The following is a 25,216-nucleotide window of genomic DNA, read 5'->3' as shown; positions in this document are numbered from 1 at the left end:
TAATCGATTACAAAATTAGTTGATGATTATTTCGATTCTTTGCAATTAATCGTTTCAGCATTAGATGCATCAAAAATATGTCTGAGTAAATTTGTATAATTTTACGTTTATTCTTTTAAACTTAAAAAAAACAAAAACAACCTATATTTACCATTTAGAGAATACAACATTTGCCAAACATTTCTTGCCCTTCTTTTGACTCTTCACAATAATAAAAAGAAACGGTGCAATGTATTGTTTTCCCTCAGGCTTGTGTCCAAAACACAGCGTTTAAGCGAAGTACCGACCTGACCAGGGTCTGGTTATGGAGGTCCCACACGGCGATGTTTCCATCGGAGCAGCAGGAGAAGCAGACCTTGGCATCGGGGCTGATGGCCAAAGCATAGCAGGCCGGAGCAGAGGAAGTGAGCTCAGCCTTGATGCGGGGCGTCTGCGAGGCCAGATCCCAGATGGTCAGCGTGCTCGCCTCGCCGCCGACGATTAGGGTGCGGCCGTCGGGCAACAGCTTGCAGGAGCGGATGTAATTGTCTCTGTTCTGGAAAAGATAAAAGAATGAAAATGGTTGGAATAAATTTGTATACATGTGCAAATTCCAGATGAGAAAAAAAAATCATAGAGAAACCAGCATATTGCAGTACATCCACTTTTAAGACCTTTTTTTTTTAACCAGGTGAGGCAGCTGACTTTATCTAGTGAACATGTGAATGTCAACTTTAACGAGAGACAGTTGGGCTGCCGGCTCCACAAGAGCAGAAAGACAAATCAACAGTGCTGTAGAAGCTATTGGTCAAATTAAAATAGCACCCTGATGGCTTTATAAAACCAAAGTGCACTCTGGACACACCTTAAGGGCGTAGGAGGCCATATGAGCTGAACAGCATGAAGACACCGAGTCAAAATGAGAAACGGGAGGCAGTTGGGAGAAAGTAATGAGCTGCGTAATGGCAGACAGGGTTGGCCAATCAGAACATCATTACTCAGCAGGGTTTTTTTTCCCCCTTCACCAAGGATAATTTCAGCACAGCAGCGAGACATTTTACTGAATTATTCACTTCTCTATCTGTTGGGATCTGTGGACAGCTGTAGAGGGATGGAGAGTCAGGCTACATTTAATGCTCAAGAAAAGCCTTAATGTATTACTTTGAGATCTCATTAGCACACTGGGATCCGCTTATGGCTGCACATCCTGAAATAAATGTAGAGTAAGGCTAACTCGACTCAGTTTCTCCATCTTAAAATGTGAAATCATCTGATTACCAGACAGTCAAGTTGGGACACAGGACTCTTGCTGCCTGGCTGACTGATGTCCCAGATCTTGACGCAACCCTTTCCACCAGTGTAGACGTGACGCGTGGGGTTGCTGATGGTGACGGCGCACACTACTTCGCCGTGGCTCAGCGTGTTGATCTGACGAGCGTGGCGCGGGATGCCAGGGCCTATGAGAGCGTCTGGAGGGAAGGGCACGGGCTGCATCTGACCGTCTGCACTCACGTGGAAAGAGTAAGCTCTGGAAACGACAACAGAGATGGAAGAGAGTCAAGTTCTGGGAATAAAATCTACGGTAGTTAAAGAGCGAAAGCAAAAATGTAAACATACGGTTTTCCTCCTGAAATGGAGGTGAGGCTGGCCGGCAGGCCTGGAGCTCGCATGTGAGGATGGGGGTCAAACCCCGCCTGCACAAAAAAATAAAGAAATCAAATAAGCTTAAGTTTATTTTCAAGTAAAAACAAATCTGTAGATTTAGACGCCTAAATCTTGAGGTCAAGCCATAATTTCCAGGAAAATCCCTTGAAATATGCAGATTAAGTCTGAAACAAGTAAAACACTGCAGCAGGAAGAGCAGTTCAAAGTGCTTTACATTAATTAGAAGGAAATACAAACAAAACAACAAAACCAAAAGAAAGAAGATAACAACAAAAAAAGACAAAAGTTCTACACAATTTAAACTAATAGGAGTTTCTCTAGATCTAAAGTTTGTTCTCGATTAGTAATATGAACAAGAATGTTCATATTACATTCTTACATACTCCACAGTCTATAAACGAGTAGGATTTTTGTCTGGATCTTAAGTTTGTTCTGAATTAGTGAGGTATAAAACTAAATGTTGCTTCTCCATGTTTAGTCAAATATTTTAACCTACTGCAGATGGTGGTGCAGATGTTTGGAGGAGGATCTTTGTTGCATCTCTTTTTCTACATCTTGGGTGAGAATTTCAGCATAAAATCTGTGGGACTTACGATTGGTGACCGTCCGTAGGCGGCGGCGGCTGCAGCGGCGCTCATCTGGGGTGAGATGAGACCCGGATAGACACCGGGGCTGGTCAGTGATCCGTTCATTTCGTGATGACCCATCATGGCAAATGGAGAGGCATAAGAACCAGCGATCGACAGGGGAGTACGGAGGGCCGGGGCAGCTGATGGTGAGAAGGAAATGCCCTTTAACTCATTACTAAACTCTTCCTAGGTTTTAGTTTTATGAGTGTCAGTGCAGTAAAATTGTTGTAGCAGTGAAAGGAAAGGTCACAGGAGCCACATAGTGAGACTGTGGTAGATTTTTTTTTCACAAGCATTAACAGTGAAACTGGTGTGTACTTGCTTGTTAAAAAGGGTGCTTTGTTACAGGAAACATAGTGAATAATGAGGAGAATAACTGATTTGTCAGTAATTACCTAGTGCCTCCATGCCGGGCGGTTTTCCCATCGATAAAGGCCGCAGTCCAGGCGTCGTGCTGGTCCCCGGTGTGGGGGCCTCGTTCCTCGGTGTAGGCGTGTTGGACTTTAGGCTCGGTGTTGACGACTTGTCGTTCTGTAACAGAGAAATTATTTTGTCCATTTCCAAAGTTTGAGTCGAAAACACCCCACAGGCAGGAAAATCCAGAGTGACAATCTGAGCGAACAGTTTGAGTTAATCCAATCTAACATGGGCGCTCGTCACAGCCGTGGTTGTGAGTGTGTGATAGTGTGTCAGGATGAGGGTATAAACCTTTGCTTAGAAGCTAAGCTTGTCAGGACTTATGGAAGATGTTGGCCCAAATAATTATTTATTCATCCCTTGCCAGTTAATGTTAATAAGGGAATGAAAGAAACTGGGTTTTATAATGATGGTAAGAGGAAGTAGTAATATGGCCACTGTGTTGATTATCTTTAGCAATATTCAGTAAAATGGTTTATGTAATGAAAAATTTCAAGCCAGGTTAAATGTCGGTTTTTATAAGGATGGAAGAGGAGCAGATTATGGACACGGCGAACAAAAACCAGACAGCACATATCCCTCTGCAGAGACTCGGGGTTATTTACAGCCTCAGAGCAACGGAGAAATGACCATTTACTGGGTAAGCCATAAAGGAGATTGATAGGACTGAGCCATAGAGTTTGATTTCCTGAAAAGACATCCACCCCTTTGCTCCCTCAAATCCTACACAGCAGCCAACTCCTAAGCCTCCGTATTACTCTTTCACACAGCCACCCACTTCATTTGACAAATGCTCCTTTAGTCTGTCAGTTCAGGCTTCATCACCTCCACCATAAGCCTCCCTTCTCCCCTCGTTTCATCATCCTGATACACTCACATGGGTGTGGTCCTTCGCCTTAGACGACGGCGTGCTGCCCGAAGACGCAACGGAGGCGGGGCTGTTGGGGGCGGCGTCTTTCTTCAGCACCCGGGACTTATCCAGGCCGTTTTCCGGAGGGGAATGGGCGGGGCTGACTCGAGGGGTGGCTGGGTCCTGCAGAGTTAAACGAGACGGACGGAGTGCAAGACTGAGCAAACAGGCCGGAGGAAAGCCACTGGCATTTACATGTAGGTCAAACAAGCTGGGGCCTCATGTGCAAACACAGATAAATATCCCGATGTATGCTCATGCTCCCCTCTGTCCCCCACCTCACACATATGCATGCACTTCTCATTCACCTGTCACACCCTTTTCTCTTTGTGTTCTTTGTCTTATATTCTGCATGAATGGCAGAGGGAAATTCACCAAGTAAACAGCCTCAAAGCACACAACCAATATTATGTCAGACGTTTTGGCAACACAGTGAAAGGTGCTGAGGCTTGGACAGACAAAAGAGGACTGTGTTTGGGTTCTTTGCAGCCTTCCTGTTTAAGAATGTGTCTGAGCAGCTAAATGCCCGTCTTACCTCATTGGACACGTCCACCACCAAGTCGTCACTTTTCTCTCCGTCACTGTCCTGAAATAGAGGCGCAACATTAGTGGGAAGGGATTTATTTGACCTACATGCACAAAAACGCATAACTATTTAGGCTGGACAATAAATCAATAACTATATATATTGCAATAGACATGTGATCAATACCAGCAGATAATACGTCTGATTGAATGTTCAATAATTTCACTGAACTCTGATCCAGAATTGCAAGGGATTCTGGGGGATGTAGGCAGAGGAAAGGCTTTAGCTGCTCAACCTCTCACGCCTTGATGTCAAGGTTGGTGACATCAACACACTCGCTCACTCTTTGGTCACCTAGCAACAAGCTGATGAGTAACTTGCGCAGGCGCAGTTTAATGAGTCGCCTCAAAAAAAAAAAAAAAATTATGTGGAATGAAAACTGGAGAAAACAGGAAAAGGCATGTACCAGTTTGGATGTATTTCAGAGATTTAAAACAAAAAAACTAATCAATAACTGTCGAACGTATTGAAGACAATACGTTCTTCAGCCATATTGTCCAACCCTTGTATATATTAATCCAATTTGTACGTTTGTTTTCTGAAAGGCGAACATTTCATAAAAGAGCCTGAATAGACAGTCGGTCTTTAAAAAACACTCACATATCCTCTGTTGCTGTCTTTGTCGTCCACTTTGCGTTTCTTCGAGTCCAGGCCGTAGTCTGAAGAGCTGCGGTGCTTCTCGCTCGCTACCCGCAGGCTGTCTGATGGCGACACCGAGTTATTCTGCCACAAACACACCGACAACGATCGCATGAGACCGGAGTTCTCATCGAGTTACCTTGGCATGCTCTGTTCGTTTTAAATCAGTATCCACTGGTACACTGTGTGTACAGTATAGATTTACAGCCTCAACAAATATTCAACTGAGAATCTTCTTGGAAAACAAATGTGGATAAAGTGTGTCAACATTTCTCCATAGATGTTGGACTCTAAGCCGCTAATGCAGAGCAAAACTGGAGCCGCTGTGTTATGCATGTCAGCTGTTAATGTTTAAGACATAAATGCAGCTCATGACCAATCATGAAGGGAAGGTAGTATTTTCCTTTGTGGGGTCAGCGATAATATTGACAGTAAGCAAACTGCACAATGCTGCTGGACTGATTTGGAATAAAAAAAGGGGGGGTTGAAGAGGATTCTTGGAAAGCTCAGTCCTGTTGCTGCTGCCAAAGCACTGGAGCACAGAGGAAACAGACGAGGCAGCTGAGCAAAACCACAAAGCCGCAAAAACACTAACTGGGAAGGTGACTCGTCACGAGTCAAAGTGGAGAGAAAACATGAACTCTAAAAAAAAACTCTGCTTTCTGCTTTTTATATTGACAGCATGTTATATTTTATTTTTATTTTGTCTACAATTGCTACTCAGTGGTGGTGGTTGTGTGTCTTGTCTCTATGCTGCTGTAACTGCGAAATAATTTCCCTGCTGGGATAAATAAAGTAATTCTATTCTATTCTAAATAAAACTTGACAATATTATGGCCTGCCACTGCAGCCAGGGCAAAAGCCAGTAGAAAACTATATTAACTTTTTATAATCAAACTTACTCTGGATTCCCAACACGTTTACAAAACAACTAAAAATCAAAGCAACTGACATGAAAATGAACAGGATTAAGAAAAGGGGAATGAAAGAGACCATTGAGGAATCCAGGACAGGATCAATGTGGCGAGACAAAGTGTGCCGCCTGCAGAGAAGAGTCCTGACAGGGGCAGAGTGAGAAAATTAGTGGGGGGGGGAAAAAGAAGGACGAGACAAGAGACTAAAAACAGGAAAGGAACTTGGCAAGCAACACCAGTCTAGCAGTAAAGCCATGAGTTCTCCCCGACTAGTGGGAACGTTCAGACACGTTTGCACTTTCTCAAAAGCTGCAAACAGGGTTTTTGTTGTCTGAGATGGTGGAGCGGCCCTGCCAGGCAGACTGAAGGTCAACGAGTGGGTAGGTGGGGTAAGCACATCTAGAGGTCAATTCTTGTTGTGAATCGACTTAATAAATCGAAACAATTATCAGAAAGATGGAGGATTAAACCGAGGTAGAGCAGCTAATGGATAGCAGCCGCCTTTATAAAGGAGTAGAGCTTTCCCAAATGAGTTGGGCCAATTTTTCGCCTCCTCCTCAGGTCAAAACGGGCCGATGCGTTCAGCTCCTGCTGCAAAAACAAAGCCACCAGTCTAGCTTGGCGAGATGCTGTCTCCTACAGTATTACAGCCCGTCTGAATATGAGCCGGAGGCCTTTCAAAGATTGCTTAGTCTCAGTAACCATGCACTTCCCTTTAACTGTGGTATCAGATGACCTGAGACAACAGAACAGGAAGACTTTGTGTGTGTGTGTGTGGGTCGTGGGGGGCGTGTGTGTGTGTGGGGGGGTGCGCACGCAAACAAAAAGAGGGAGGAGAGGCTGGCTGAGAGAGCAGGTAAGGTGGTACTGCAGCCGCTTGTCACCAAATGAGAAGGTGGAGAGGGGGTTAGGGTTTCCTTCTGACATGAGTGAGCCCATTCAGGATGGCCAGTCAATGGGAACTTAATCTGTTTGAGCAGATCCAACAGAGCGTTACACTCCAGCTAACTGAGAGCTTTAAGCCAGTCTGATAAAACAAGGACTTTAACATGAGGAGAGATGGGGACGACACAAGACGAAGGAAGAAACAAAGTGATGAGAAGATACCAAACAGCAGGAAGAGGAAGGCAGCAGAGAAATACAATGTTTACAGAATGAGGAATAACAACAATGAGCTATGACAAGGACTCTTGTAATGGTAAATCCTCTAAAGTAGAAACGGAAGGTGAGTCAAAGTCACTTTTAATTGTGCTGAAATTAAAGGAGGTAGCAGACTACTAATCCTCGTCCAGTGATTGGAGTCATTTTCCACCTGGATTAGAAGGCAGTGGCTTATTTAGCCAGAAGTCATTTGGATTCAGGCACCGTACACCGCCCCCAAGTATAAAAATGTGTGTGTTCTTACACAGACAGCACGAATGTCTATTGAACGGTGAGCTCAGGTCTACGTTAAGTACACCTAATGACCAAACACGATGAGCTAGGAACAGAGCGAGTCGGGGGAGAGACAGACAGACACACAGGAGGACGGAGAGCAGTAGAGTCAACATACCGTGCTGGACTCGCGTTCTTTCAGAGGAATGGCCAGAGGCGAGTGAAAAGATGAGGGGCCAAGAGGGAGGAAAGCAAAACACAAATTAGTATGGGAGGGCAGCAAAGACTGCAATCAAAGAGCAGCAATCAAATGCATGGTGTAACCCATCAGGTTAGCTACGACGTGATCAAGAGGAAACGCTTTCAGAGAGAATTTAACGACCAAAAATGTACTTTTTGATGCTATGGAGACCAAATGAAGTAGCATTTAAAAGTAGCATCTTATAACATTTTACATTTTACAGACCAAAAGTTTGGACACACCTTTCTAATTCAATGGGTTTTCTTTATTTTCATGACTATTTATAAGGCAAGAAATCCCACTTATTAACCTGACAGGGCAGGTTGACCTATGAAGTGAAAACCATTTCAGGTGACGACCTCTTGAAGCTCATCAAGAAAATGCAGAGTGTGTGCAAAGCAGCAATCACAGCAAAATGTTGCTACTTTGAAGAAACTAGAATATAAGGGGTATTTTCAGTTGTTTTACACTTTTTTGTTTAGTGCATATTTCCACATGTGTTATTCATAGTTTTGATGCCTTCAGTGTGAATCTACAATGTCAATAGTCATGAAGATAAAGGAAACTCATTGAATCAAAAGGTGTGTCCAAACTTTTGGTCTGTACTGTATATTATAATAGTTTTCATTTTTCTGCTTTCCTATTATTTGATTAACCTATTTTCACATCAAATCAGAACATTAAGGTAAGGGTGGGCGATATGGACTTTAAGTTTTATCACAATAGTTTGTTGCACAGTTGTGATAACAATAAATATGACGATAAGAACTATTTATTATTTTCTTTTTTTTAGGTAACTGTATGGCTTGACTGTATAACATAGACCCAAAATCAAATACTAATCTTGAAAACATTAGTTTTTTATGTAATACACATAAAGAAGTGTGATCTATGACACTGAACTGCACTAAACATGCATTTAATCATGTTTTCGAATGTTTTGATACTCTCATTGAATAAACAGCGGAGAAAATAGCGAAAATAATCCCAACAATACATTTTGAGGTATTTTAAAATATTTTAAATGCCCACCCCTACATTAAGAAGAAGGATATCTGCTAAACCACAACATTTTCCCTCATAGTAGCTCTGTTTACAGTTTGGCCTTGAAAACGGTGTTTATTGGATGGAATATATTGAAGCCAGTAGAAAGCGCTCCTGTCAGCAACAGTGAAGTGCTGCAGGCTGTTTGTGTGGCAGGCTGTGCTCCTCACCTCGGTGCTCCAGGTCGTGGTGGTTCTTCTCATCCTTCACAGGCAGGTGGGTCTGGCTGCCAAGAGCGCCCAGAGCCAGCAAACCGGATCCAGCACCTGTCACCGGGGGGAGGCCGGGTGGCTGCAGGCCTGAGGGGTGAGGGGGCAGCTGGACCGGGGGGCCGTGGGCAGCGTGAGAGAGGTGCTGGGCCTGAAGCTGCTGCTGCTGTAAACAAACACAGAGAGACAAGAGACGAGACAAAGGACAAGTGGGTCAGCTGGGAAATGACTCCTCTATGAGTGACCGTGCTCTGCCCAGGTTGGCTTTGGAGACGTTTTTGCTCAAAGCCAAACAATCTGGATTTAGCTGTGGATCAACATGCAGTGCTGGCTTACTGCTGCTGCTGACCTGCTGTCTGAGGGACAGAACTGTTTTCATGTGTTCAATGAATCATTTGGCTCAATAGAGTAGAATACATTCACTCCAAAACCTCTGTGTTATACTTTAAAGTTCTGCAGCAGGGTAGCTGAAATATGACAGCAGGACAAAGCAGTGCTATTCATGTTCCAATATTAAAACGAATTCATGTTTACTTGATAGCTAAGGGTAAACTAATACAACTAATATTTAAGCATAATATTTATGTAACTAAAATATGTCAAAAAACAAATTGTATGCTTTCTAAGTTAAATTAAACCTGCAGTGTAAAATACTAAATTAATAATATACAAACATCAAACCAGAGAAACTAAAAACAACTGAATATTTTATTTTTGGACATCTGCAACATTTGTTAACTCTTTGGTGGTCGCTCTCAAAAAGTTTATGTTAGTCAATGTGACCGTTAACGAGTTTGAACTCGTGTGTAATGACAACATTTTATCCAACATGCCCCCTGAGATTCAAGACGTTTTTCCTGAATCAAACTGAAAGAAACCTGAATCTAATCAACATTTCATCATTTTCTGCTTTTGGATATTTTTTTTTTCTGACTCACCTTTTCCATTATGAAAAAGACCACGAGGCATTTTATTCTCGCTTTGTCAAAAAATGATTAAGCTATTTTCTAAACTCCGCTGGAAGGGAATGTAGTTATGTGACTCCAATGAATCACAGCAACCAGCAGGAGATGAAGGAGAGTTATTTTGGTTTCATCAGCAGTCAGTCAATCATAATTTATACTGCCCCAAACAGCTGTTACAACCACAATGTAAGGTGCCATATAAATCCTTTAAAAATTAGCCAACTAGACCAAATCATTTGAGCTTTTTCTCCAAAGATCCTGGAGCTACCAAGAGAAAAACAGATAAACAATGGCTGACAACATGGGCGCAATATGGTTTGTTTAGAGACATGAAATATTTCAGTTCAGAGCGACATTAAATTAGACTGAAATGTCTTTGTTTTTGGGTTTTCATCCAGATGACCAATGATGACTTCTTGACTTGGTTTAGTGTAGAGGACTGGTTTTTCTTTACATCCTGTCCTCACATGCCAGCGACTTTCATGTTTGGCCCATTTTCTTCTGTGATGGTGACTGACCTTCAATCAGCTATGTTTTGATTGAACATCACATTACCTCTGGCCACCAGATATGGTACCAAACAGCTATGCTCATTCCCAAACTGCTTCAATCATAACTGGGACAAAAAGAAGGAGAAAAAAAATCAATAGGTCTGCTCATGAAAGCCTCAAATCCTTTCAACACTCTGGAAAACCAAGCCAGCATGCCCCGCCTCAGCAAAATACCACTAAGCAGAAGACAGTGGAGAACACACACACGTCTCCCAAGAGGCCATGAATGTCTGTGAGAGGCAGTCAGAGCCAAGAGAGTAGATAGACAGGAGTTAAATAGCCACTCAGGCAAGAGGGAAGCAAGTGCTTTAAAACAAGGTTAAATAACACTTAGCACATCCATCAACTGCCTCTTTAAAAAAATCGAGGGAAAAAAAAAAGATTGCCTCTCTGCTTGCAAGATAGAACTCCAATAACTTGATCCATACATTCATTATACAAAATGGAGAAAGTAGACCAAAGTACATAGGGTGGGTTACCACATTCAAAAGTCTATTTAACAGCTGGCCATTATTCAGTCGGCCCATTATGTCACGCTAGACCTGGACCCGTCAGATGGATGCAAGCAAATAAGGGCCAGAGTTCTTAATCGATTTTTGCACCGGTGAGCAGAGCTGCCCGTTTCTTGCAAAAACGGAAAGGCGAGCAGAAAAAAAAAAGAGAAAGAAAACGAGAAAGGAAAGGGCAGCCAGAACAAGATGAGGAAGGAGAGGCAGAATCACAAAAATAACAAGAGAATAAAAGAGAGAGTGGGCGAGGGATTGAGGCAGGGACGTCCCTATTGAGTGTGCCTAATGAGGAAAAGCGTGCAGGGATCATTATCAAGAAGCCTCATTAGCGTGCTATGACTGAGGAGAAGAGAGGCGAGGGAGGGAAGTCATGAGGGGCGAGAGAGAGAAAGGGAGAAAAAAAAGCGGGGAGGGGGGGAATTTTCAGAAAATAAATTGCTTCCAATTCAATATTCATGGATAAAGAGCTAGCTCTCTTTCACACATATCTTTTTTCATTATGTGTAAATGCTGCAGCAGCTCTGGCAACTTCCACAGGAAACAGGCAATTAAAGTTAACTAGGCGAAGCTGGCTCCCTGCAGAACAGTACTGTCAGGTGGAACAAGCATCAACAGAACCCGGCACAAACCAGCTGGCAGACTGGCTTAATAAGTCTGGCAATGATCGGCGCATTACCCACTGTGGCTTACAACAGGTTCTGCAGCTCATCAGCATTTCTTCAGTCATCGAAAGAAAAGAAAATTATACCGCAAGATATTTTAAAAACAACAAATGGGGCCGAGAGGTAGGACAAAGACATTCCAGCTTAGCAGCGAAGATTCTGGAGAATCCATGACATCCATATTGGCCAGAAGAAAAGGAAGAAACAAACCAAGTTAAATTTTACTTTCCCTTTAAAGGGACAAACAACGTTAGAAAGCCGACCGCAGCCCAACTAAGCAGACACTATAAGTTTGGTGGGAGAATTGAGCCACAGCAGGAATAAACCTGTTGGCCATTTGCATCATTTCTGTATGAAAATAAAAAAAGTTTTCACTTATTTTGATTGTTAAACAGTGAAAAAACTCATCCAACTTGTTACACCTTAAAGATAAAATTCTAGTATAGCTTTCAAACACTTTTTAAAAAGTAAAAAAAAAAAAAACTACCGTAAATATATCCAAACAAAATATGTAAAGAGGCCATCGTGGTAAGCAAATGAGCCGTAGTGATATTAAAAGCAGCCAGGTGTAGAGGTTTGTGCCGTCTCCCACCGATTAGTATTTACATGACATGTGAAGAGCAGCACACCACCTGTAGCTGCCCCATCAACCAGTATCCTGCTACTATCTTGTTTAATGTAGGACTTATGGAAATGAAGGTAGGAGCATGCAAATGACGCAGCACCTCTGACACTTGTCAAGTAAGATTCAATCATGTGTTTCCCCTGGCTAGAAAACTATGCAAAACGGAGGAGAAGAAGGCAGAACAATTTCTCGGTGTCTGCTTTGTAGTCTGCAGTCCGCGCTGCAGCCGCGCAGATTTCAAACTTCAAATAAAACCAGAGCGTATCTAAAGTCTACTTGTCTGAAAGTGACCATCCTTTAGTGGAAACTAAGGGTCAGTAATTGTTTTGGTCTCATTTGGTTCAAAGTTTTTGATAATAAACTCCAATCCTGTGGAAATCCAGATATTTTCCTGTATTGTAAATAGAGTGAGAAAAGCTACAACCAACGACATTTTAGATAAAAAGTTTTAGGTTTTCTGATTAAAAACCTGTAAAATCAAAAGACTGGATTTACTTCACAGGTCAGTTAAGCCATCATTGTAAACCTGGAACAGAAGAAACATTAAACCTTGTAAATGTTAGACCCGCAGCTGTACCAACCATCAAGTAAATAGACATTTCTCACAAGTGCGACCAACAGGAGACGTCCCCGCTCTCCACACTGGGTCAATCTGCGCAACCTAAACTTTAATCCCATCTATTTTACAGATGTTCAACGCCTGTGCAGTCCCTGTTATCTCGGCTACTATCCCAAACACCTGAACACTTTAATTCTCTGGTCAAGAGGTAAAGGTAAGCCAGTTGGCTGAAAACCTTCATGTAATTAAAGAGCAAGCAAAGTGAAATGTGAGAAACTCTATAATCTGATACCAGCTGGAAGAACGCTTCAGAGCAGAGGCTCGCTGTGGAGCAGCTCCCTATGAGCTGAAAATGGCAACAATCAGAGAAATTACAGTGGTGAACGCCACATTGACAGATCATGGCAAACATTTTGTGTTCTAAAATTAATAAACCACTCAAGACAGGGACAAGTCTGCACAAGTGAAAGGACCATGACACAGCTTAAAAATAAACAGAAACAGCAACACTGCTGCAGATTTTTATCAATTATTCCAATTTTTCTACCAGATTAGACCTCCTTTCCAAAATTTCTCTTAAATGTAGCCCTTCAGATGAAGATAAGGTTGAAATTAATCCAAAAGCATAATGTAGCACCCTTTAGTGGTCGATAAATGTATGAGAAGTGCCGCTCCTCCTCTGTGAATGCAGTTTTGTCCCTGCTTCTGGATTAAATGAAAGAAGAAGAGGGGGTATACACACAGTCAGAGGCAGATTGGGAAGTCCACGTACCCCGATGATAGCATTCAGCTCAGTCATTGTCACCTGCTTAGCCCTCTCAACAGCTTGAGCCACCTGCTGTTGATGCTGCAGGACACAAACACAAAAGATCAGACACAAGATAGAGAAGAGTGCAGCTAAAACGAACACATTCAGACGTCTGCTGCTTCTCGAAGTAGAAAATAGACCCTTCACTCCGCCTTAAAACAAGGAAGAAAAGTCTATAATATGTGCTTAAATCTCAAGGATATGCACAAAAGTAAACCCAGGTGGGAACAGTCAGAACAGTAAAGGTCAGAACAGTAAAATTAATAATCAGAGTTGTTTACTTTAAGTTAATTAACTTTATGGGGAAAAAATTTACTTTTAGGAGTATTTTTACTGCATTGTACTGCAGGACTGGACATTTATTGCATTGTTTATCATGATACAATTATAAGATTTAGATTTGATCATTATGATAAATGAACGATGTTTATATTGATAATGAAAGAAGCTAATTTGGATTTTTTTTTCTTTTGCCTGGTTTTGTTATTTTGTAATGAATTATTTTCATTTTGACCTTGATAAATTTATACTTTGATCTATCTGATGACATAATCTTAAAATATTAAATTATTGCTATTTTAATCAGTTACTCAGTACTGGGGTTTCATTTTTGCCAAATACTTTTCTGCTCTTACTTGAGTAATTTCTTGGACAGCTACTTTTTACTTTCACTTGAGTAACATGCTGAAGTACTGCTACTCATACTCGAGTACGATTTTTGGATTCTCTACCCACCTCTGTTAAAACTTAATCTGTTGGAAGATGCTACAGCAAGCAACCAATCAGCTATTGAGCAACAGCCTCTATTTTAATATTTTGAATTCTTCATGTACAGCATGGCAGAAACTAGCTTATTTCCTTTAAGGTGCAGCTTGCACGGCTGAAACTCACCTCTTGTGACAAGAACGGCATGATCTGAGCCAGAATTGCATTGAGGCGTTTGGCAATTTCCGTCTGCAGGAGAGAAGAAAGAAAATATTAGAAGAACACGCTTACGATGCGCTGCATGCACCAACAGACTGAACAGTTTAATTACCTATAAAACCAAACTGTTTGCAGCGTCCATCTGGGTAAAACGTGCACTTTCTAACCAAATTGTATTTCTAACTAAATTGGGACCGCCCAAGAACAAATTTACTCCACCCCCCCCTTCCTCTCCGATGCTTCCATTAAGCTCAAGTCTTTATTTCATTAGGAGGCTGAAATATGCTAATACCATCTGGCTGGAGAGAGCCTAATGAGGTCCATACTTCATAATTACGGCCTATAAAGAGAGAGGGGGGCAGGGGGAGGGCATGCTGAAGCAGACAGGTTAACTCTCCAGCCCTATCTATCAGAGCCATCTTTGGTATCGACCACATAATATTAGCCGGCAGAGTAAGCTGATACTGCGGGGGCTCAATGTACATAATGCACTTTACAGCGCATTTGGGCAAATGGATACGCTGCGCTGCCCGTCTTACTGCACTCGGAGGTCCCATGACATTTTGCCCGAGCCAATTTCCCTTTTTAAATCCTGCACTTTCCGCAGAGTCGAGGAACAGAGTCGAGGAACAGAGTCGAGCACAAGAGGAACACAAAAGTGGGAAGCGGAGTGAAAGGGGGTGGAAGCAGTGATGAATGGAGGAGAGAAATCCTCTGATTTGACACTAAGGTAATGCGGTTTGACTGAACCAGGGGAGGTGAACTAATTGATTCTGAGAGATTAGGGGTGGAGGCCCAGCAGGTGTGTGTGGGTTGAAGAGATCCTTCCCGCCATTTTGGACGCCGCTGCATTCCGCTCATTTACTCCTTAACCTTGTTTGAATGTGAAAAGGCTGGAGAGACAGGAGGTGCCAGTAGCTTTCTGGAAAACCTCTGTCACCCTTTTCATTTTCAGGGGGAGCAGGAGACGAAGAGGGGAGGGAGGAGAGGGGCAGACCTTTGCTGTCCTGTCAGGATTTATCTCACAACCCCTGTTTGACCTCAAATGGACGGCGCTTTCTCCCTCCCAAAGCTTCTTCACACCCCTTTCATGCTAATTCCACTCCTCTCTTCTATGCCCTTCCTCTTCCTTTTTCCTCCTCTTGTCCTCCCCTCTTCTGTTGCCGGGGCAACGCTATCTGGCACGGCTTATCGTTATGTAAATTGGGCTGAGGGGCTCTGACCAGAACAGCCTGTAAAATCATATTAGGAGCAGCACAGAGGCAGGTCATTAAATTGAATTTTCGGCCTGTCGATCTGATCGGCACGGGAAATTAATGAGGGATAACTGGGAATGCGGAGGCGGCCGAGGAGGCGGTGTGGGGGGCGGGCGGATGGCGAGCTGACATGGAGGAAGGGTGGGGGACTCTATGGAGACTCATAAAGCATCATCATTACTGGGGGGCGGGAGGGGTGTATACAATGACACTGGCAGGGTGAATGTGTTTCAGTGTTACGCCACTTGCCTGGAAATGGCTGCAGGGGGAGCAGCACGGGGCTTGTAGAAACAGCTGTATGCTGATACACTCGGCTATTAACGCAACTGCATTACGCACAAAGACATCCATTTGCTCACAGCCAATCACCACTTCAGGGCCACCGTTTGAGGCCAGAAACGTTTGTGGAATTCAGGCGCTGCACTCCGCCGTTTTTTGTTGAATTTATTATCTGGTGGTGTGGCAGAGAAAAGTACTGGAGTAACGTGAAAAAAAAAAAGCTGCTATTAGTAGTTAAATGTTCTGAAGACTTTTGACCCCCATGTTGACTTCAGCCCAAAACTCATCTGGGGATTAGAGTGGTAACAATTTTGATTCATCGATAAGCTTTCACTTACTGATGGTTGATATAAAAGGAAGCTGGCAGTACGATAGGAAATGTCATATTTGTTATTTTGTCCACTGTTTGTTCTGTATCAATATGTATCAATGACTATGAAAATATGATAAAAGGCAGTTACTGTGAACAGTTTAGTGATAAAACTCACACTTTAAGTGGACAAGTGAAAAAGCCTATTTCAAATGCTAATATTTTCCAAGAATAATATTTGTTTGTGGCACTACGATTACTGTGCCATGCAGTCACAAACATACAGTTACCTAAAAAATAAGTTGTTTTTTTAAATTGTAATCTTCATGATGATCATAATAGTTCAATAAAATATCATAATAAGATCCCAAGTCCATACTGGCCACCTCTATATGTGGCTTTAAAGTAAAAAATAAATAGAAAGAGTCAATGTACTTAGTTGCACTATTTTCTCCGTCCTTTCCCGATTTCGTTCCTCTGTTCACCCACCCAGTGAGGGTAATGAGGACAAGTGTGTTTGGACAGATTCCTGACAGCTAAACATGAACATGCAGAAAACACCCGCTGTGGGCTTACAGAAGCCAAAACAGGACCACTTCATTTTTTTTTTTGAAGTAACCATTTTTCCACAGAGCTTTCAGCAGCAGAGACAGGTTTATAGTCACTTAAAGCCGCTGGAAACAGAGGCCTTTGAGCCAGCTGAAGCTTTTCTCTGCTGCTCCACAATTACAGGTACTCAGCGTTGTCTAGGAGCACCAGAGCTTGGAGAGGCCCGCTCTCTCCACCGCATCCCTCTGTCAATGGCGCGTTGAAAGCCGTTTGGCTGTTTGTCGCTCCAGGCATTAGCCCCCCGAGTGGAGAGCCGAGTCTCTGACGAGGATTCAATTGGCGAGGAAAACAAGTGGCATATGATGAGGAGGCAGAGATGGCTGTTTGGGAATTATCTTCTCAGCCAGGGCAAGAGGAAGAAAGAGCCACTTAGAGGTACCTTGTTCATTACGAATGCATGAGGAACATTTTGCATGTGTGTGACAATTTAGTTAGAGCCAATATGCAGAGAAAGAAGCAACATTTCTGCAGGGAAACCTATGGAAGCAGAGCATCTGTGACAGATAACATTCCTCTGTTTGAATCCTAACACCAGCCAGTTAGGAAACATACACCCCAAACAATAATAGTGCAACACTCCTTCACCAACTTCTTCGGCCTTGCTATCAAAATAAAGCACGTCTCACAGCCCCGAGTAACCTCATCAAACTCCCCTGAGCGTGGGTGTGTGTGTGTGTGTGTTCTCCTACTCAGTTTGTTTTGGCTTTGAGACAGATCGACCATCATCACCTTGGCAAACAATTCCAGGAATCCACTATAAATTATTCATTTGCACAAGCTCCGTTTCTCCTTCCTCCCTGTTCCTCCTTTCTCCAGGAAACAGACCCGATAAAACACTTTCTCCCACCACCGCCTTCGCTCATTCAACAAGTGACGAATCGGACAATCGGTGCATCTATGAAAATGCTATAAGTTCACTTTGAATCCCTATGATTCCATTTAATCCTAGCTCTAATTAGAATGGACAGGCAAAAAGCTAAGCTTAAAACATAAGGAGGCATGAAAGTGATAAACATCCAGACAGACAGAGAGCAGAGGGAGTTGAAAACAAAGCAACCCCCTCACACCCCTCCACCCCACTCACACAACCTCCACCACAGTCAGCAGGGCATGTTGCTGAGGCAGCCTAATGAGCTGCGCTAATTAAAATCACTTATTGACAGCAAGCAAGGGTGATTACCTCCACCCTGCACTTTTTGCCATCATAAGAGACACTGTCAAAACAAATTACCTCCCGGCAGCCGCAGCCACACACTCACATACACACACACCTTCCCTTTTATGACAACCGCTCTGCTCAGCAGCAGCATAGAGGGGAAACAGTGTGCTGGAACCTCAATTACTGTATGTTTGTGAAGTAGACACAAACAGTGTTTCTATGTTGGGATATTTATAGATATGTGTGTGTGTCTGTGTTTATGCATGAGTTCCTTTTTAGTCCAGATTTGTTGGGGTAACAACAAAGTGAATTTATAATGTGTTTTTTTTTTTTTTTCACACTACAATAAATCTTCAACGCAAGCAAAGTAACACGCCCGCCTGCTTCCAATAATCCAGCCTGCAGCCGTTCGTATGAACAACGGTGACGGCGAGGGGCCGTCTGTTTACCTCTCGCTGATGTCATCACAAACACTTGTTCAGCAGGGAAGGGAGAGGGAGAAAGAAAAAGGAAGGAGGGTGGCAGGAGCAATAAATTATTCAGAGAGCTCTCCGCTGGGCTTATTGACAAACAAAGGAGATGCACAGGACAAGTCGATTAACCCATTTACCCCGGAACGCCTAGTCTCCAGATTACATCCACGCTTTCTTCCCACTCGTTTGGGCCGCGTATCACTCCTACCTGCTTTAATGTTGATAAAAAAACCCAGAAAGGGGCAGGCTTGGTTGCCTTGATGATCAGAAAACGCATCTAGTTAGCGTAGTGCGCGCCAACTAGAGCAACATGCTGCTCCTCCAACCGGGCTCCCCTCCCGCCGATGCCATTAACCTTCTGGATCTCACGGCCACGAGGCCTCCACCCCACCATTCTTCATCTCGCCCCCCGCCTCTCTCACGTACTGCCACTCTCGTACATCATATTGTGCGGCTAATGACACGGGGGCCATCTTTCATGTCCCCTTGCTGCGGTGGTGGGAGAGGCGATGAAAAAATACGACGGTACAAAAGGGGAGGCAAAAAAAATAGATCTAAGGAAGCAATAAAAAGTTTAAAAGGGGGAAGTATTATGTGTTTTCCAGGCACATAGTGTCATTTTATAGCACAATGAAGTAACTATGTTAACTTCAGTTGTTATAAACATACTACATACATCTAATATGACTTGAAAGAAATTTGACTTTATAATTTAACGCCTTGAAATCGGGCCTCTATCTCTTAAAAAAAAAAAAAAAACTACTGCTCTTTCTGAAAGTCCACCTTCAGGATGTCATCCCAACATGGCTCCTCTATTGACCCTTTAACAATGTTTTAAGCCGGCGCTGAACTACTGAGAAGTAGCTCATATAATGAGCTAAGCTGATGTGCAATTGCACCAGGTGTTTGCCAATTGCTGCTGGCTAGTCTGAAGGAGCTGAGTGGGGGAGTCACAAAGGAGGATCTTCATCTTTCATTTTTGCACAACTGAATGGTTGATTCAGGGAGATTCAAGGATTTCTCAAACATGCATGAAAAAACTCTAAGTAACACTCCATCTAGGTTTTGGATAACATGGAGTAACTTTACAACAACATTATAACATAATGTAAAGCTAAAGAAAATGAGCCTACTTTACATAATACTGCCCCTGAAAAAAGATAGGTCTGCTTCTGAAAATGTTAACAGAGGAGTAAACGGGGTCTAAAAGAATGGTTTGGTTTTTACATGACATCATGTCACATTCTGGGTGAGAAACTTTTATTTTTGGTGCAAACAGGAGAGATGAGGTTGGTAATCCTCACAAACTCACAGGTTTATCTATTCCACTACAGCCAACATATTTTTATTTGTTTATACTTTTGATCTCATGCTCAACAACAGCCATGAACTGAGTTTTAAATCCCCTGCTTACATCTTCCATTGACATAACACACCACTTACAGTCTTAAACGATTCACTTCTACGAGTTTCACGACACAACGCCACCGTCTGTAGTAGACGCTTAAAATAAAAAAATTAATTAAAAAAAAGGTTGAGTGAGGGGGTCTCCAACTTCAGAAATACTGTCCTGAAACTTTTAGATGCATCCATGCTCCAACATACCTGAATCAATTGGTTGAATTTACCTCTTCAACATGTCATGAAGAGATTTGTTACTGGTGTGATATCTGTAGGTCTGTCTTAAGTTATGAGGTACAGAATGATTAGGTCACCGATCTTCTTTTACTCATTTTTTCTTACATTTTCTGTACAGCAGTCATAAAAATACCACTGGGCAGAGAAAAACCACAGGTTTTACTGATTATGATACCTTAATTTAAGCTGACTATTTCCTACTATTATAAAAGCATCTACTAACAATAAGCCATGCATCAGTATTCGCAAACCGAATACTTGGAAAACGACGAGTATGTGGGCACATTTATGTGAATGAATGCATGAGGGGGCAGTGTGGGAAAGATAAACATATGATGCAATTTTTGCTTGTCCACAGTTTCCACAAGGCTGTAACCCAGATAATTTAAGCCAAGGCTTACAAAAATAAAAATTCACCAGATGCCAGGGAAAGCTAACTTCATGTTGACACATTGATCATTTACATAAAAAGTCCAAAAGTCAAACTAAGTCACCATCTATCAAGCTTCCCATTTCTCTAAGGTATTCCTGCAGAAAGCAAAAGTCCATTCAGCGGTTCATTTGATTCTTTATCCAGGTTCTTTCAAGTATCTTGGTATTTCCTTCTTTAGCGTTGACTCAGTTCTCTTCACATTATGAGCCTTTGTATTACTTATGCCACAAATTGAATTTTTTTCCTCTTTTCTTTTGACAAACTATTAAAATCCTTAACTTGAATCAACAACTGTCTCTTATCCATTCGTTGGAGCCTGATGCGGGCGTTGCATGCTAAACATTTCTGATGAGACGTCACTGAGCTGCACACCAAAGTCGTTGTGTGTGCTGCCTCAACTCCTGGGAGCTCCAGGGCAGTTTCAGGTAGAGGATAGTGAATAATGAATTTCAGCAAGCCATCTAAATGAGTCACTATTATATTCTATTGTTCACGTATTTCTGTAAAGCTCCACTGAAGTTACTGTTGCTTCCTTCGACGTGTGAAACACGACAGAAACAAACTAATAAGATGGCTGTGAAACACAGAAACGACTTCTCTTCTACCGAAAAGACTCTTTAGGTGGTGTGAAACAAACTGGATATTCTTCCAGTTCATCTATGGGGTGATAGCAGCTTGTCCGCTTATTAGGTGAGCTTTTAAATTCCTTAGCCATGGAAATTCAAACATCTACTGGTAGAAAAAAACCCCAGCAGCTTAAGACAAACCACTCGAAAGCATACATCGCCAGTTTGTCTGCCAGCTACTTTAATCTCATCAACCGCCTCATCAGAGAGTGTGCCCTTAATGTTGTTTAACCTGTCAGCATTTCTACAACAGGAAGCCTGTATGGGTATGCCTCTGAAAAGCATTTAGGGATAAGGGCAGGAACTAAGGTCAGATATGCATGCATGCACATGTTTATACTCTTCAAACACTAGGGGAGGAAAAAACAAAAACATAAGTGTTTTGGATGTACATAGACCATATCTGATGTGGCCACATACCTGTTTGTGCATCTCAATGTTGAGTCCATAGGACATCTCATAGTACTGAAAAATAAAGAGAGACAAAACATTAAACCTCAAACTTTTCACTTCAAAAATACGTCAGACTCAAAGGCAGGTATTTATCCTCAAATACACACCCTAATAGGTTTAACACAAGTGGTTGTAGATAATTCATTTTGACCCAGTAATGAGAAAATGAAAGACTAAGATATTTTTTTTATTTTAACCATAAAGGAGATGCTGAACAGATGCTTTAGGAAAGGAGTGAACAAAAAAAGCAGAACAACTTTGACCAAAACAGTCGATGATATTTGTGTACTTTTTACTGCAGCAGCAACAGAGGACTGGTTTCGTCCGAGTGACAGTATGTCTTTAAACACAACCCCAACCTATGACATCAAAGACCTGACAAAAAAAAAAAAAACACTTTCTGTGATGGTCAAAAGCCAAACTAACCAGATCCAAACTAAAGTGTAGTTGTTTACCAAAGATATACAATTTATAGCTGCTAATAACACCCTATCAGAACAAAAAGTAGATTCAAAAAAGTGAAATCGACACCTTGTCCGTCATTACTTCTTTATCACAAACAATAATATTATATGGATACATCAGTAGGGACAGATTGCTCTGTGAAGCTTGTGTTGGCAAGAACCTTTGAGTTGGGTCATGTTTACAAAACCATCTGTTTTTGTCCCTGTTATGAACTCTGAACTGAGTATAGTACAAATTATCTGAGTGTACTTTTATATTAAACCTTGTCTTAAAAGCAGTTGCAAGCATTTATGACTTAAAATACTAATCATCTTTTAATACAAGCAGTAATATCCCACCATGTTTCGTTCACTGTTTTACACTGAGCAGCAGGAAAACTTCTAATTAAACAGAATCTTGGACAAATTACAGCTAATATTACTAGGCCCAGCTGTTGACTAACTTAAAATTTTGCAACATCAATCTAAGAGACTGCACATGAATTATGATTCTTAGGTTAGAAATTTTGATGAAAATAATTGTTGGGAGTTTCACCAGAGGGGGGGAATAACAAAAGCTGTTCAAAGGTGGTCACTTGGGGCACATGTGGTTCTAACACATGTACTTAGAGCTGTCCACTTGACATCTGATCAAACAGGAAGCATGTTGGCAGCAAGTCTGAGCAGACTCACACTCTTCCCCTGTCTGAGAAAGCTGTGGTTGTGACACTTGTTTCACTCTGAGGAGGTTACTAAAATAAAACAATAAGACACACACAGGAAACCCACTGATTCATGCACAAAGCCAGCAGAGGAGCCATTAACTTCCTTTGGATCCTGTTAGGTGTGTTAGGGTGGAGGTGGGGAGAATTGGAGGAACCCAGAGACACAGATGGGACGGGGTCAGCACACCCTACGATCAATAGCTGGACATTTGACCCTGTCTAGAATTTCAACGGGCCCTTAACCCCCACCCTGCTCCTCCTCGTCCAATGAAAACAAGCGTGAGTCAACAATCTAACAAGATCTTGGAAAAACAACTAGGTTGCACCACCTGTGACTTTTCACCTGAGGCAAATGGGAGGGCACGGCATTAAATCAGATTCATGGCTTACAATTATTGCACTTACCATGACATAGTGGCGCTGCATTTCAGTCTTTTCGTTGGCAAGTTTATCGTACTCAACTTTGAGACTTGTAGGAAGAAAGAAAAACAAAAAGAGAGAAGGTGTTTACTGATTATGACCTGAACAGAGAGCCATTAGAAAAGCAAACACCATCAACTGTTTATAGTAAACGTGAGAAAGCAGTTTAGATTTTATACGCCGCAAGTGTCGGCTTGGGGTGCATGAGGTTACAATAAAGGAGCGACCAGTAGCAGCTTCCTCTTCCTATTGTTTCCAGGAAGCCAGAGCTGTTTACAGTTAGTTAGTCATTACCTGTGGTACTGGGCCTGCAGGAACTGAAATTCGTCTTTGATCCTATCGCAGGACTCTGCCACCGTGAACTTGAAGCCAGGCTGCCCTGGTTGGTGAGGTGCCTGAAAGAGTGGAAACACCGCAGGTGTAAACATCATGAGCAGATAACTTTCCTGCCACCACCTCCTGCTTTTTCTCACTAAACCCAGTTCTTTATCTCTTCGTGGTTTTTTATGCGTATGCCGAGCCTCAAGAAGCAGAACAGAAAGAAGGCTGCCTTCATCCGTGATCTACCAATAAGTCACCCGCTTAATCCATCCACACAGAACTACTGCATAAATGGCTTTTGTCGTTTTGACAACAAATTGCACAAGGATTTAAACCATACACAAGGTGCAACACACCTTGGCACCAACTCAAGCCATAAATAGCAACAGCTCAATTCTCAGGCAATTAAGCTATTTTTTTTAAAAGGGTGCTTTATTTGCATCAATGCACAAACAGTGACAAAGACAGCTACTCACCGGATGCCGGCCTTGTGGATACATGTCGAGCCTTTTACACAAGGGAATCGATGTGTTTTTCTCCCCCCCACCTTTTTTTTTTTTTTTTGTCGTAAATCCCAGAGAAGGTGCGGTAAATCACCGCCACCCCCTCCCCTGTAAACGCAGGATGGCGGCGGACAAAGCCTTTCTCTGGGCTGCCAGGCGCACTTTCAGACCCCGACCAGTGGACGTGTCCCCTCCTCAGCCTCGCTTTGGACCTAAACAAACAAGAAAACGGGGCACCGCTCAGGAGCTGGATCACATAAACAAAAACACAAAGCGACACCAATTTCACCTTAGTGACCTAACCGCGGAGTCGGTTACGTAAAAAAATAAATAAAATAAAGTCGCTCTTTGGGGGCGATTTTGAAAATATTTCCCTAGATATGACAGATTCTTTACCAGTCGGTTTAGTGTGCATCGCAGTGAGAAAAATGTGATAAATTTCCTCAAGTATAAGAATAAATCCTAAAGTTTTAGTTTTGAATACACCCACAGGAACACGACGCTTCGCTTTTCTTATAAATGCACCGAGTTCTCCTTCATAATAAGAGCGAACATCTACAGTGTTTTGGTGGTCCGAGGTGATCAGAAAACAAGAAGTCTGCTCCCATAAAAGCCTCACCACCACTCGCCTGGTTAGCGGCTCCCTCCGTGAAGCCCTTTTTTACCTTTGTCTCGACCGATTCCTCCCTCCTCTATACAGGTAAGAAATAGTATCCACACACTGCGGAATATCGTCGACTTTCCACCGCCACTGGAGACTTAAAAAGCAAAACAAAGATGTCTTTCCGTCGTTCCTGTGCTCGTACGCTTCGTCTTGTTCGGCCGCCTTGAGAGTCCGTTAAAGCCCGGTGATTCCGAAGCGGAGAGCGTCGCTCCGTCCGTCCGTCCGATCGGACGCTGGACGAGTCCTCGACCGCAGACAACTTCAAAAAACAGGCCAAGTTAGATCCTGCAGCAGTACGCCAGTTCTCCAGTAGTTCCTGATAGTATGAACTGTCGACCGAACCAGTTATTTTGTGTTAAAATATCGAGCGTTGTGAAATTCACCGCCAGCCTGCCGTTGGGTACCCAGTTCCTCCGCCGCGCGCTGTACCACACACAGACTGTGCACTGACACGAGGACCTCACTGCTGAGAGAGGGCCCCGCACCAACCAATCAGGCTCCTCGTCGGAGCTCAGCACGAGCAACCAATCACTGAGCGGCGTCCCCACGTGGGGTTGGAAGAAAAACAGACGTCCTCATTGGACAAAATACAGTGACCTCACACGGTCGCCATTTTGGATGTGAAGTGACATTCTGAGCGTTCAACAACTTGTTCAAAACAAAGGTAATAATTTATATGTTCGTCCATTTCAGC

General features: G+C 42.7%; 1 protein-coding gene across 6 annotated transcripts in view; it reads right to left on the bottom strand.

Annotated features, from left to right (window-relative positions):
- tle3 (transducin like enhancer of split 3) overlaps nt 1-24,970 on the bottom strand; it is a 29,609-nt gene extending 4,639 nt beyond the window's left edge. Inside the window, exons 1-17 of one of the 6 annotated variants that reach the window (XM_023332155.1) lie at nt 24,524-24,970; nt 23,832-24,070; nt 23,329-23,429; nt 23,020-23,083; nt 21,414-21,458; nt 14,178-14,240; nt 13,221-13,325; nt 8,569-8,773; nt 7,292-7,350; nt 4,787-4,909; nt 4,136-4,186; nt 3,568-3,723; nt 2,669-2,804; nt 2,238-2,413; nt 1,597-1,673; nt 1,258-1,507; nt 288-535 (exon numbers count right to left, since the gene is read on the bottom strand). In XM_023332155.1, the coding sequence (XP_023187923.1) occupies nt 288-535; nt 1,258-1,507; nt 1,597-1,673; nt 2,238-2,413; nt 2,669-2,804; nt 3,568-3,723; nt 4,136-4,186; nt 4,787-4,909; nt 7,292-7,350; nt 8,569-8,773; nt 13,221-13,325; nt 14,178-14,240; nt 21,414-21,458; nt 23,020-23,083; nt 23,329-23,429; nt 23,832-23,855 (1,883 nt within the window). In that variant the 5' untranslated portion in view covers nt 23,856-24,070; nt 24,524-24,970. The remainder of the gene's footprint in view (nt 1-287; nt 536-1,257; nt 1,508-1,596; nt 1,674-2,237; nt 2,414-2,668; nt 2,805-3,567; nt 3,724-4,135; nt 4,187-4,786; nt 4,910-7,291; nt 7,351-8,568; nt 8,774-13,220; nt 13,326-14,177; nt 14,241-21,413; nt 21,459-23,019; nt 23,084-23,328; nt 23,430-23,831; nt 24,071-24,523) is intronic. The other 5 variants (XM_005809577.2, XM_023332156.1, XM_023332157.1 and 2 more) reach the window with 5 other exon arrangements.
- Nucleotides 24,971-25,216: the final 246 nt, after the last annotated feature.

The sequence above is a fragment of the Xiphophorus maculatus genome, chromosome 4 (assembly GCF_002775205.1).
Source record: "Xiphophorus maculatus strain JP 163 A chromosome 4, X_maculatus-5.0-male, whole genome shotgun sequence".
In the NCBI taxonomy this organism is placed as follows: Eukaryota; Metazoa; Chordata; class Actinopteri; order Cyprinodontiformes; family Poeciliidae; genus Xiphophorus; species Xiphophorus maculatus.
This window is presented reverse-complemented; position numbering and strand designations above follow the sequence as displayed.